Here is a 13,301-nt window from a genome sequence, read left to right on the forward strand (position 1 = left end):
CAGTAAAGTACTTAAGCATGTGCTTAACACAAGTGATATATGGGATTGGGCACTAATTTATTTAGACATGCAACAGGTTTTTCTAGTCCTGACCAATTCAGATAGATTCTGAAAGCCTGTATATGAATATAACTTACTTTCTTTCATTTATCAGGGGGAGGGATAGCTCAGTGGTTTGCGCATTGGCCTGCTAAACCCAGGGTTGTGAGTTCAATCCTTGAGGGGGCCACTTAGGGATCTAGGGCAAAATCAGTACTTGGTCCTGCTAGTGAAGGCAGGGGGCTGGACTTGATGACCTTTCAAGGTCCCTTCCAGTTCTAGGAGATGGGATGGGATCCAAGATTAAACATGAACTCTGTTTAGATTTATAGAGTGCCCAGAATTAGGATAGATTCAATAACATAGGGTGCAGAGGGCTAACATACTAGTCTTTTAACTCTGCAGTCTAGAGTTTATGCCTAAAATTAGAGTATTCACTTAAAGTTGAGAAGCCCAGTGACCATATTACGTGCCTCTGTACTACAGCTGTCAATCTGTACTCAATGGCATAGGGCCAGAATAGCAGGAGCCAGGACTAAGGTTCATTAGAAGAATTGAAGTTTGCAAGGACCTTGCCTACTTTGTACTTGGCTCAAGCCACTGCTATTAAGCCATCAATTTTATGAGCACTAAATTCATACATAAACATAACAAAAAAGGCATCAAACAAAGGTATCTTCACAGGACCTAAATTCCTACATCTAATCACATCGGATTGTTTTGAACAGGTTCTGGCCGACAAAAGGAAGATAAGAATTACCATCTCAGAACAGACTAAGAGTCTAACTACTCTGATATCCTGTTGATGCCAGATGTTTCAAAGTCACTCCATAGGGCAGGATTCACCCTGTTTCTTCCCAGTCCCTCCGATTGACAGATTATGGAGAGATTCCTCCCATCTTTCATGGCCTCAAGCCCGGCTACGTATTTTCTTTAGGCTACAGTTGAAAGCAGTAGCTTCCCTTCAGGAATATGAGCAGCCCTGAAGAATGAGGTGATTTTTATTCCACACAAAATGTGTTCTTAAACGTGCCATTTTTAACCATATATGATTTCCCTTACTACTCTGAAGCAGTGAATTCCACAAGTTAGTCATACATTGCTTAATAAGTATTTCCTTTAATGTTTAAAATGTGTTGCCTTTTAATTTCATCATGCACTTCTTCTATCATAAAACACAAGACTGAAAAGTGCCTGACTGGCCTTCTCTATATATTTCTACCACATAACTATATCTCAGTCCTTTCAATCTCTCCTCACGTGAAATAACCTTCCCTTCCATACCTGTAATCCTCTCTCCTCCTCATTATAGCTTCATGCCTTATGTGATTTTGGGACCTTTGTCGCACAGAATATTTGTTCAACTATATAAATCTTCCTGAATGATTCAATCTTAATATATTTTGCTTGAGCTTTACAAATACAGTCACTGGCCTCAAAGGTGGGAGTTGGGCTTCTTCCCCTGGAAAGTAATATGCTTAGATACCCATCTAGAGTGCTAATGGAGCACCAAACTGCCAATCTATGTTAGGCTCCAGGGAGAGACTTACGTCATGAAGTGCGTAAGATACACATTTACTATAACCAGATCAAATTCACCCCACACCAAAGGCTCTGAAGCGCAAAGGACTCTCAACACCATGAAGGCTTGTTTCTCTTTTTATAGAAATCTAAGTGTGTTTCATAAGACCTAAGGAGACCTTGCTGTACCTGTGTTTTCCCTTGCTGCCCATAAACAATTTTGGTTGGGATGATTTTGGTGGCTGGCTGGACAGTAGATCCTATTCCTTTTGGCTGTGTGACGATCATTTTTGTGATGGGTCTGGTTGCAGTGATGATGGCAGGCTTTGCTCCTGCTGGCACTGCTTGAATAGTTTTCTCCCCCTGAAGTAAAGGCAAAATGTACACGTTAACTTGCAATTCAATTTCTTCAGTGATATAGAACACCCTCTTATCTAAACAGATGTAAAACTCATGTAAGAGGCAGTACAGTGGCTGCTCTGTAACATGCCAACCAATCTCTTTCATCATCAGGTTGGTTTCAAGGAGTAGGTGCATTTAATAGGAAGTAAATTCAAAAGCCAAGTACAAAAATATCTACTCATTTAACCTCACTATAATGAGGAGGCTGATGATGAAAGGACTAGTAAGAATTTATGTGGCGTTAAGAAAAAAACTCTCTTTTCTGGGAAAGTAGAATTTTACAAGATGTTTAAAGCTACACTCAAAACTTTTAAGAGTTGTTCTTTGTCAGTAGCAACATCTTAGATTATTAAAATGGACAATACTTTAATATTTTATTTACCTTTTACAATTTATGCTGTTATGAATTTATTTTGGTTTCCACAATGAAACTAGTTTGGCCAGTTTTATTTCGAATTTTCGTGTGGTTTTCTTGCGGGTGTGGTGGAGGGAAAAGGTGGCTTTCAACAGTGCCAGGGAATGTTCACTTTTAATTTGTTAAGCACATACAGATGCTATATAAGACACAGCTATCAAGATAATCTCTGCTTCAAAGAATTCACAAAACAGAAAATAGAATCCTCTGCAACTCCTTTGCAAACATGCTTTAAAAGCAAGTTAAAAAATACCAAATCTTTATTAATATTAATTTTTATAAAGAATTTTACCAAATCTAAATCTGGAGTTTACAGTGTTTTGATAGTTTGTTCCTTTAATCTATCTTATGTTATTATGCCTATCACCGGGGTATCCAGTACAGCTGGTCAGGAATTTTCCAACAAAAAAAAATTTTTTTTTAAATCAGAAAATGCCGATTTGTCAAAATTGAACCTTTTCATGGGAACGGTTCTATTTCAGCGAACTTCCAATGGACCCCAGGCAGACCAGACTCTTGTTAACTTGACAACAAAAGTCTCCTCAGTTTCACTGCTGCCATTTAGTGATTGGCAGCAGTAAAACTGTCAAGAGTCATTCAATTTTATTCAGCAGCTGCCAGGGCTTCCAGGGTCCCTGGCGCTGCTGCAGGCGATGCTGGGGAGCATATTTTGTTTTGGAACATCACATTCTGGTGTTTCCAAAATAATGCAGGATTTCAGTTTAGTGAAAATCTGAGTTTTCAGCTTTTCATCCTAATTCAGGATTGCCGTGAAAAGCTTAGAAGGAAAGGGTATACTTAACTAACAGATATACAGCCGGATATAAAATTTTACAAACGACATTAAATGTGCAGAATATTTGAAAAAGGACCCTCCCTTCACACATTGGATCAGATGAGATCCCATTCTCACATTAAAAGAACTGGTACAAGAATCCAGTTATTTTGTATGGCTCCTTCCTTTTTGGATTGGACAGCCTCTGAACCCAGAGACAGTTGGACTGGGAATTCAAAGAAGGAGAAGATATGAGGCTTTAACCCACCTTTAACAGTCCCTAGTGAGCCTCCGCTTTTGTTAACTGCTCTAGTCCCTGACCTAGGCCCACGCTACATCTGCTAGACAGCTAATGAGAGTTCTGCTAGCCAGGACCACTATATGAAACTAAGTTTATTACAAACAGAGAAAGGCAGAAGGCAACACACACTCTTACTTGGTCTATGGATTCTAGACTTAAAACTCTTGCTTACCCCAGCATTTAACAATGTTGTAACAACATTTTTGCCTGGAAGTCCTTGAATAGTTGTTCCTTTTCCAGTAGTCTTTTGCACAACAATCACATTGGGCTTGGATGTCATTGGGATTGTTGTAATTTTGGTTGTAGTTCCTTAAAGCAAGTGGGAAGAAGAGAGGCTTGGGTTAAAAGTGATGATGCTCATTTATTTTTATGTATACTCTAGAATCTTTATAAAAACGCTTTGGGTACAGCATAAGGAAGATAATTAGGGCTTCTGATTTTCAGTTTTAATCAGTAAACACCAATAAAACACCCCGGATACAAAAAAATAAAATAAAAATGAAAACAGTGTTTATCCAATAAACACTGGAAAAACACCAGAAATGGATACTTGTATATAAGGGCTTGTTTATATAGAGCAGTAATACGGACAAGGGATGTGACTTCGAAAGCATGCTAATATGTTGCACATTATGTGGTCCGGGTAGACCCTGCTGGTGCGCACTAAAGGTTCCCTAATGTGCTTTAATATAGTGCTACTATGTTAAAGCACACTAGGGGACATTACAAAGAGATTCATTACTCATTACAATATGTACAAAGAGAAAGTCCTGAACCTCCCCGATTTTTGGAAAGCTATATAAAACTTGAAAATTGCTAAACAAACCCTGAAAAATGAAATTGATATAAACTGAAAAACAGAAGCCCTAAAGATAATCCTACCATCATGGCAGGTTTAAATACAACTGAAAAAAGTTAAACTGCTAAAGAGATGACATTTAATGCGTGACCTGAAGCCAAGCATGTAGGGTGCACAATAACTGCAGATCCTGTATGGGGAGCACAGAGCTGAACAGTTTTTATGGTTGATACAAACCAAAGGACAATTTCTGAACAGCTATCATGGAAGGTACAGGTACAAATATTATGGTTGTGTGCATTTTTCTTTGACGTATTCTGTAAATATACACATTAGCTCCGCTCTCAGTGTTGCAAATTTTGGGCATCCCTGTGCTAAAAGAAAGTTGTCTACCAAATAAATTACTTCAAATAGAAATAAAGATTGAGAATTGTAGATCAAGCAATTCTATCTGTAGCAGATTTTGCAAGAGAAAAATCTGAGAGTTTACATCTTATAAAATGGAGGTTTCCCATTCAGGAGAAAGCTGTTCATATGCTGAGAACACCTTAACACTATTTTCTCTCTTTTCCATCAAGGGAGGCCAGGTTTTTACTATGGATAATGTATGGGAATACAGAATTCTGTTACTGGAATTATAAGACAAACTTTTGGTTTCTTTCACAGCATTTTTTTTTTAAATGCTTTCCTTTTGAACCCCAGAGTTCAGAAGACATTTTTCTACTGATGAACTTCTTGTTCTTCTTCCCTCCTACCATATACTAACTTGCCTTTAGTGGCTTCTTGTTTATTTAGAATGACCCTTTCTGAACAGCTTCTCACAATGGCTAACAGAACATACAAGTCACCAGTGGTATCAATCTGCCCATTTTAGTAATTACTTTTCTGCTCAGATAACTACCACTTCTGTTTTTCCCTAAAAATAGTTCCAACTCTCTGGAAATACATCACACCTAGCTGCTGAAGTGCGTGCCAACAAAGAATCCTGGTCATCAACTTCAACCCATCATTGATACCTGGCAGCTACTTCATAACACATTCCAGATTTAAAAATACATTTAATTTGTACCAATTTTGAGAAAGGGAAATAATTCTAAGATGGTGAAAGTAGGGTTTCTCTCAATTCTAACCTGTTATGAACCTATGAAACCCCTAGTGAATGCTCCACTTAGATGCCCTGCTCAAAACCTGCATTATTTTCAGCACCTCATGTACTATGCTCCCTTGGAATAAAGGCCAACTACTGATCTCAAGGGCACAGGTTGGTATCAAAGGACAGTGGTGCATATGCCATTCTATGAAACCTCCACTAGATCTAGAAATCTCATCAATACTCTGCAGAGATGCTCTCTGCAGGCTACAAAAAAAAACTAATTTTTTTTACTCCACCTGCATTTCCAAAGGAGCTGATATAACCCTCCCTGCCTTCTACAATGTATCACTAATCGTTTTTCCACTCATCAAGATTTCTTCTGACTTCCCAGGATCCTCTTACATTAAGATGCTAAAAATTTGCTTCCTTCCTAAATCTAAGGCATGCCCTAACCCCTGACAATATCTCCTTCCATTCTTCAACACCTTCACCTTCCTTCTCGTTCCTCTCTTATCAATCAGCCATTTCTGATATGTCTAAAGGAGAATAACTCTTTTACAATAATTGGTCCTAAATGCAAGATATTTTCAAACATGTACCAAAACTATTTGTCTGTGTACCCACAGAGATAAATCAAACGTGAGGCCTAAAGTATTTGCGTGTCTCTAGAAGTTTTGTATCTCAGATAAGGCTTTATATCAATACACCTACCAGAAACAATATTACTGCTTATAATCTTGCCTCCCAGTGTAGCCAGCGATTTTGGCACTACAGTAATAATGCTGCCACTGGTTGTTTTCACATAAGTGGCAGCGCCTGGAGTTCCAGCCATCCGAGCCCCAATAGAGGGGCTTACCGTTGGACGAGTATATGTTGCTTGTGTCCCTATTTCAAAGGGAAACAATAAAAACAGGCTTGCAATTAAAATATGAAACACTATGAGTATTGCAAATTGTGAAAGAAGGTTTAGATCAAAGAGAAGTATTTAGTTCCACTATAAGAAATTGAACATAGGGACAGAGGAGAGGAAGGGACCTCTCCTGGGTCATCAAGTCCAGTCCATTGCTATCACAGGCAAACTCTCCATACAATCCTATTAATAAATTTATCATGCTCCATTTTAAAACACTAGTTAGGTTGTTCGCCCCCACTACTCCTATTCGGAGGTTGTTCCAGAACCTCACTCTTCTGATGGTTAGAAATCATCTTCTAATTTCCAGTCTAAATTTATTCATGGCCAGTTTATACCCATTTGTTCTTGTGCCAACATTGTCCTTTAGCTTCAACAGCTCTTCTCTCTCCCTGCCATTACCCCTCTGATGTATTCATAGAGAGCAACCATATCCCCCTTCAGCCTTTGACTGGATACAGTGCTATTTATCATTACCCTTTAAGATCCTCCAGCTAGTTTTCAGTCTGCGTCACAATGTTCAGATACATGCTAATTTAAATTAAATGAAAGATTTCATAAAGCACTGTCGCAAACGTTTTGTCTATCACATTTCAAGTTAAAACTATTCTAGTTGGTAATGGATTTGCTCTTTATAAACTAATGACCTTTATGTTAATGGCTCTGTTGTTCACAAGGTGTTTAGATTCTCTCTCAATATTTGTCCTTTATTTTATTATGGGCCAAAGTGAGGATGGAATTTGCTAGAACTGATCTCTTCCTCTTTAAGAAGAGTGGGGAGAGAGAGCATATAAACCAATAGAAGTGGCTTAAAAGAATTGATGTCCAGCCTAAATTTCACTTTGTGAAAGTTATACCAACATTCTTTACAATACAATAATTACTACAATAATAAATACAACTATACATTTTAGAAGTATTTATGAATTCAAGCTAATCTTCTCACTACCCAACAGATAGATAGACCTGGTGTCTGTTTCCTTTCTCCTATTAACTTCAATGGGAGCAATACAGGGCCCACAGAGTTAAGGAACTCACTCAAAGTCACAGAGTGAGTCGGGGGAGAGGTAGAATATGAACTCAATTCCTCACTACCAGTCCCATGCTCAGTCCTCTCAACCACTACGATTAACAGGTATTAGTTATACTTCTGCACATATCTATGATTCTATGATATTGCAGACTAAACATTGCAGACCTCTTCTTTGTATAATAACTTTTAGCAACAAAACAGCTAGATTTAATTGGGAAACCTAATATTCAAAACTGGTCTGAAGAGAGAAAACAAATGGCCTATTCAAGATTTACCAATTAAAAATGAAAAAAACCTCACAAAAAGTTATATTCCAAACACTCGCTTTCACTTGTTTAAAATATATCAGGATAATGTTTTATCTGGGTAAAGAATTTAAAGGTGAACTAAAAAGCTAGACTAAAAATTGAGTTAAGCACAGATTTATACCACCTATCCCAACATGTGTGGCGCACTTAGCAAAGAAATTAATTTTGACCAAACTTTAAAGAAAGTCAGCCTTGCCCCTAAATCTTCTTCATACATCCAACACTACCCTAACACATCAGTCTGTAACATTGCTGATATAGAAAGGAAGTGTCTCTACTGGTGAATACACAGAATAGAATTGGGGGATCTGGGTTCTATTCCTGGCTCCCCTATGGACTTACTGTGAGACCCTGAGCAAGTCAACTGTCTCTCAAATCCCCCATCAATAAGACAGGAATAATGATATTTACCTACCTTAAAGGAATGTTGAGAGGCTTAATTCATTTGTTTGACATCCTCTAATACAAGGTGCTACAGAAGTGCAAAGTATCATCATCATCATCATCGGTTTCAGTGACATTTCTCTCTCAACCAGTGGGAAAGGAATGATTATACTTATGTGTGCCAAGTCAAAGAGAGTACAAGAGAGATAAAAGACCACTCAATGGTAAACTTGAGAGTTTATAATACAGTATTTTAGTATGACAAGGATAAATGTCCTAACCTAGTATGTGACTATCAAAAGGTTTACAAATTTGCTGTTATACCCTTTTTTTAAAATAAACAATGAACAAAATGCTATTTAACCATGCTAAACAGGGTTTATTATCGGTATTGCTGGGTTTACCCTCCCTTACCTTCTAAGAACAGTAACTTACCAGTGGGAGTAGTGACCAGTTTAGTTGTCATGATAGTCCCATTACTGCTAACCACCATAATAGGTGAATTGCTACTGCTGGGCAAAGTCGCTGTAACTGGTTTGGGTAGGATTTTACTGGGTTGCACCTGTTGAGTGATAATTTTAACACCTAGGAAAGGAGAAAAGTCACTGTTAATATACAGGCACAAAAAGTTACTTGCTGAAATTTTTCCCCAGACCATACCCTAATGGGCAAGTAGCTGCACAAGGCTTTCATTTTTGAGCCAATATATTCCTAAGCCTAAAAATAATATTTAGATTTTTTGCTAGTACCAAGACAACCACCACCTTCACCTTTCTTAACTACTCCGATCACCACCGGTGCTTGTGGCACCATTAAGTCATGTGATCTAGTGCAGAGGTTTTTAACCTTCTTTGGTCCATGACCAAATTTATCTCCCCAGGACCCACTATGTTAATCAATATCAAGTTGGTCCCAAACCAATGAAATATCTAAAAAATGCATCCATATATTTGTCAGTTTAAGTCTCTTCATTATCATATACTTTATTAAGAATTGTTAAGTTTCATTTTGATAGCAATCAAAAATATGTAGAAATGAGAGTGCTGTTGGGAGCAAGGGTGACACTGGATTCAGGCGCTCAGGGTGAGGAGGCTTCTCCCTCCCACTCTGAACTCGTCTCTTGAGCTAGTGCTGCCTTGGAGCTGCAGCGGAATTGGGATGAGGACAGGGGCTGACCACAGACAAAGAGTGAGGGAGTGAGCAAGTCGCTCCTCTCCCCTTCTAATGGACCATATTGTCTAGGAGGATTTGTCTTCTCTTCCCCACTCCTAACCTGTGGGGCATGACCCAGCAAACACCTCTTTGAGATACACTTTTGGGTTGCAACCAAAGGTTTCAAGTAGTCATGATCTAGAAGTCAGAGCAAGAGTTTATCCAGGCCAAGTGGGTCCTGAGTTCTACTCTATGCTAAATAGACGCACTGATTTGTTGGCTGAGTTATTTGACCCTCATTGAGTCAATACAGAGGGAATACTAGATAAAAAGCAAAATCTCAGTTAAAACATCTGACCTAAGCTTTCCACAGCAAATACGTATTAGAAGGTAGGCTAAAGGTGACTTTATGTGAGTGATTTTAAAAGGTGATAACATCTTGAGTTTAAAAGCATAGTAAAAGACAAAGAATGAAGCAAGACAATGCAGCTATTTTAAATTTGAACTTCTTTTGTGCTTGCTACTCCTGTACCAGTTCTTTGTATGGAGCAGACACAAAAATTATAGTTACTGATTAAGTGGTGAGCAATGACTGTGGAGTGGAGGCATTTTATAGTGTTCATTAATGGACTTTTTATCTAAGCTATGGTCTCATAATCCACGGGACATTTTATCATAGATTCCCACCACCACCCTGCGGTCCTAACTTTTTTAGTTACTCTGACCTAAAGGGTCTTGAACTGAAAAAAAATATATGTTCCCTTACTACAGTGCTGATTTCACGTGCATTAATATAAACCAAACAAGGACTGAATAATACTTTGCACTTTTATAGCACTTTTCCTTAAAAATTTCTAAGAGCTTTACAAATATTACTTTGCAACACCCCATGAGGTAGGTATTAGTAAACTATTTTACAAACAGATCGAACTGATGCAGAGAGACTAAGTCACTTGCCCAAAGTCAACTGTATTAACCAGAGCTAGAACCAGAATTGGATATATCAAAGGAATCAGTGTTAGAAACAGAATCCAGTCCAACTTTCAGTTCTAAGTACTGCATTTGCTATGACAAAAGTCAATGTAACTTTTTGGTTTTTGAACCCAATAGTAGCAGTAAGAGATGGGTGGATGGATTACCTTTAAGCTTAAGTGATACAGCTGAAAAGCTGTTTGCTCAAATGTTTAAATCTTCAGAAAACTGCCATCTTCCAGGTTGCCCACCAAACTATTGTTTACAAGAGCATGCGTATACCTTTATAATCTCTAAAGGTAGAAAGAAAACTTCCTACTTAATAAGAGATTCATTCTCTTTTGTACCAGAGGGAACAGAAAAGCACTGAAGCACTTTTCCACAAAGGTAAACTAAAATTATTACCTACACATGCTCTGTTAACCACCTTTTCCAGTTTCAGAGCCAAATTCTGCCCTGAGGTGCCTCCCAGTGACGTCGAGAGCTGCCTGTGCACATTCCAGGGCAGAATTTAGCCCTTTTAGTTCTTGTATGGTAGTCAGACTTCACTCATTACTAATATTGCCCAAGTTTAATTCCAACTACCTGATTCTTGTTTGATCTGAATGGTGGGCTTGATGCCAGGTGGCAACTGACATTGTTGTGATTGCTGCTGATGTGCTACAGGAGAAGACTGTGACAGCTGCTGCTGGGTCTGTTGTATTTGATGCAGCTGCTGTTTTGGGGTCTGCTGATGCTGTTTGGGAAACTGTGTTAGAATCTGGGTTGGGGTCCCCACCAAGCTTTTTGGGGAAGGTAGTCTGGTGGATGCAACTTTAATCGCCGACGTGGACACACCTGTGAAAGAGCAAACAAATGTGGATTTAACAATGAACCAAGTGAACAAATTTCTGTTCTTTAAATGCAACATAGCCACTTTTCCATTGCCTTTAATACTGTGAAAAGCACATGTAAGCATGCACAGGATCTGACAAGATGCAATGCCATCTTTCAATTCCAAAGTACCCGAATTTAGAGACAAAGAAAACTTTACGCAAGTTATCAATGTGTCAGCACAACAGGGTAAGATGGTTCTCAACTAGGGGTACGCATACCCCTAGGGGTATGCAGAGGTCTTCCACGGGATACAGCAACTCATCTAGATATTTGCCTAATTTTAACAACAGGTTACATAAAAAGCACTAGCAAAGTCAGGGCAAACTAAACTTTTCTACAGATGACATTTATACTGTTCTATATACTATATACTGAAGTGTAAGTACAATATTTATATTGATTTATTTTATAATTATATGGTAAAAATGAGAAAGTGAGCAATTTTTCAGTAACAGTGTGGCTGTGACACTTTTTATTTTTAGGTCTGATTTTGTAAGCAAGTAGTTTTTAAGTGAGGTGTAACTTGGGCTATGCAAGACAACTCAGACTCCTGAAGGAGGTACAGTAGTCTGGAAAAATTGAGAGCCACTGAGATAGTTAATGTAGGATCATGCTCCAAAGAGCTTGCAGTCTACTCTGTGCTTTTTGAAGTATAATTAACATAACCTCTCCCTTTCAAGGTTGACCTTTTTTAAACTGCAAGACAATAAAACATTTACAGTGCAATAAAAACTGTTAGAGGTTGAAAGAAAATATGGGGCCATCAAGAGCATTAACACTAACCGAGAATGTTTGTCAATGTGAGTGGTAGTCTTAGGAAGGATAACCAGCTAACGCCCTCTATTTCACAGTATGTGTTTAATACATAACGTGGAAATCAGAAGCAGTCTTGAACAAGGTAAGCAAATCCAAGTCTACTTATCTAGGTATAACAATCCTGTATAGTAATAACAACAAAGAGTCTGGTGGCACCTTAAAGACTAACAGATTTATTTGGGCATAAGCTTTCGTGAGTATAAACCTCACTTCTTCAGATGCATAGAGTGAAAGCTACAGATGCAGGCATTATATACAGACACATGGAGAGCAGGGAGTTACTTCACAAGTGGTGAACCAGTGTTGACAAGGCCAATTCAATCAGGGTGGATGTAGTCCACTCCCAATAATAGATGAGGAGGTGTCAATTCCAGGAGAGGAAAAGCTGCTTCTGTAGTGAGCCAGCCACTCCCAATCCCTATTCAAGCCCAGATTAATGGTGTTGAATTTGCAAATGAATTTTAGTTCTGCTGTTTCTCTTTGAAGTCTGTTTCTGAAGTTTTTTTGTTCATTGACAGTGACTTTTAAATCTGTGATAGAATGACCAGGGAGATTGAAGTGTTCACTTACTGGCTTGTGTATGTTACCATTCCTGATGTCCGATTTGTGTCCATTTATTCTTTTGCGGAGGGACTGTCCGGTTTGGCCAATGTACATGGCAGAGGGGCATTGCTGGCACATGATGGCATATATGACATTAGTGGATGTGCAGGTGAATGAGCCCCTGATGGTGTGGCTGATGTGGTTGGGTCCTCTGATGCTGTTGCCAGAGTAGACATGGGGACAGAGTAGGCAACGAGGTTTGCTACAGGGATAGGTTCCTGGGTTGGTGTTTCTGTGGTGTGGTGTGTAGTTGCTGGTGAGTATTTGCTTCAGGTTGGGGGGTTGTCTGTAAGCAAGGACTGGCCTGCCTCCCAAGGTCTGTGAGAGTGAGGGATCATTTTCCAGGATAGGTTGTAGGTCGTGGATAATGCGCTGGAGAGGTTTTAGCTGGGGGCTGTATGTGATGGCCAGTGGTGTTCTGTTATTGTCCTTGTTGGGCCTGTCCTGTAGTAGGTGATTTCTGGGTACCCGTCTTGCTCTGTCAATCTGTTTCCTCACTTCCCCAGGTGGGTATTGTAGTTTTACGAATGCTTGATAAAGATCTTGTAGGTGTTTGTCTCTGTCTGAGGGGTTGGAGCAAATTCGGTTGTATCTTAGGGCTTGGCTGTAGACAATGGATCGTATGATGTGTCTTGGATGGAAGCTGGAGGCATGTAGGTACGTATAGCGGTCAGTAGGTTTCCGGTATAGGGTGGTGTTTATGTGACCATCACTTATTTGTACTGTAGTGTCCAGGAAGTGGATCTCTTGTGTGGACTGGTCCAGGCTGAGGTTGATGGTGGGGTGGAAATTGTTGAAGTCCAGGTGGAATTCTTCAAGGGCCTCCTTTCCGTGGGTCCATATGATGAAGATGTCATCAATGTAGCGCAAGTAGAGGAGGGGCACTAGGGGCCGAGAGCTGA

At 39.2% G+C, this 13,301-nt stretch overlaps 1 protein-coding gene across 4 annotated transcripts in view; it reads right to left on the minus strand.

Moving 5' to 3' along the window:
- EMSY (EMSY transcriptional repressor, BRCA2 interacting) overlaps positions 1-13,301 on the minus strand; it is a 55,193-nt gene that overhangs the window by 17,450 nt on the left and 24,442 nt on the right. For all 4 annotated transcript variants that reach the window (XM_054015830.1, XM_054015828.1, XM_054015829.1 and 1 more), the window contains exons 9-13: positions 10,690-10,941; positions 8,416-8,565; positions 6,057-6,230; positions 3,626-3,762; positions 1,750-1,923 (exon numbers count right to left, since the gene is read on the minus strand). In XM_054015830.1, the coding sequence (XP_053871805.1) occupies positions 1,750-1,923; positions 3,626-3,762; positions 6,057-6,230; positions 8,416-8,565; positions 10,690-10,941 (887 nt within the window). The remainder of the gene's footprint in view (positions 1-1,749; positions 1,924-3,625; positions 3,763-6,056; positions 6,231-8,415; positions 8,566-10,689; positions 10,942-13,301) is intronic.

This window comes from Malaclemys terrapin, chromosome 1 (assembly GCF_027887155.1).
Source record: "Malaclemys terrapin pileata isolate rMalTer1 chromosome 1, rMalTer1.hap1, whole genome shotgun sequence".
NCBI classification, from domain to species: Eukaryota; Metazoa; Chordata; order Testudines; family Emydidae; genus Malaclemys; species Malaclemys terrapin.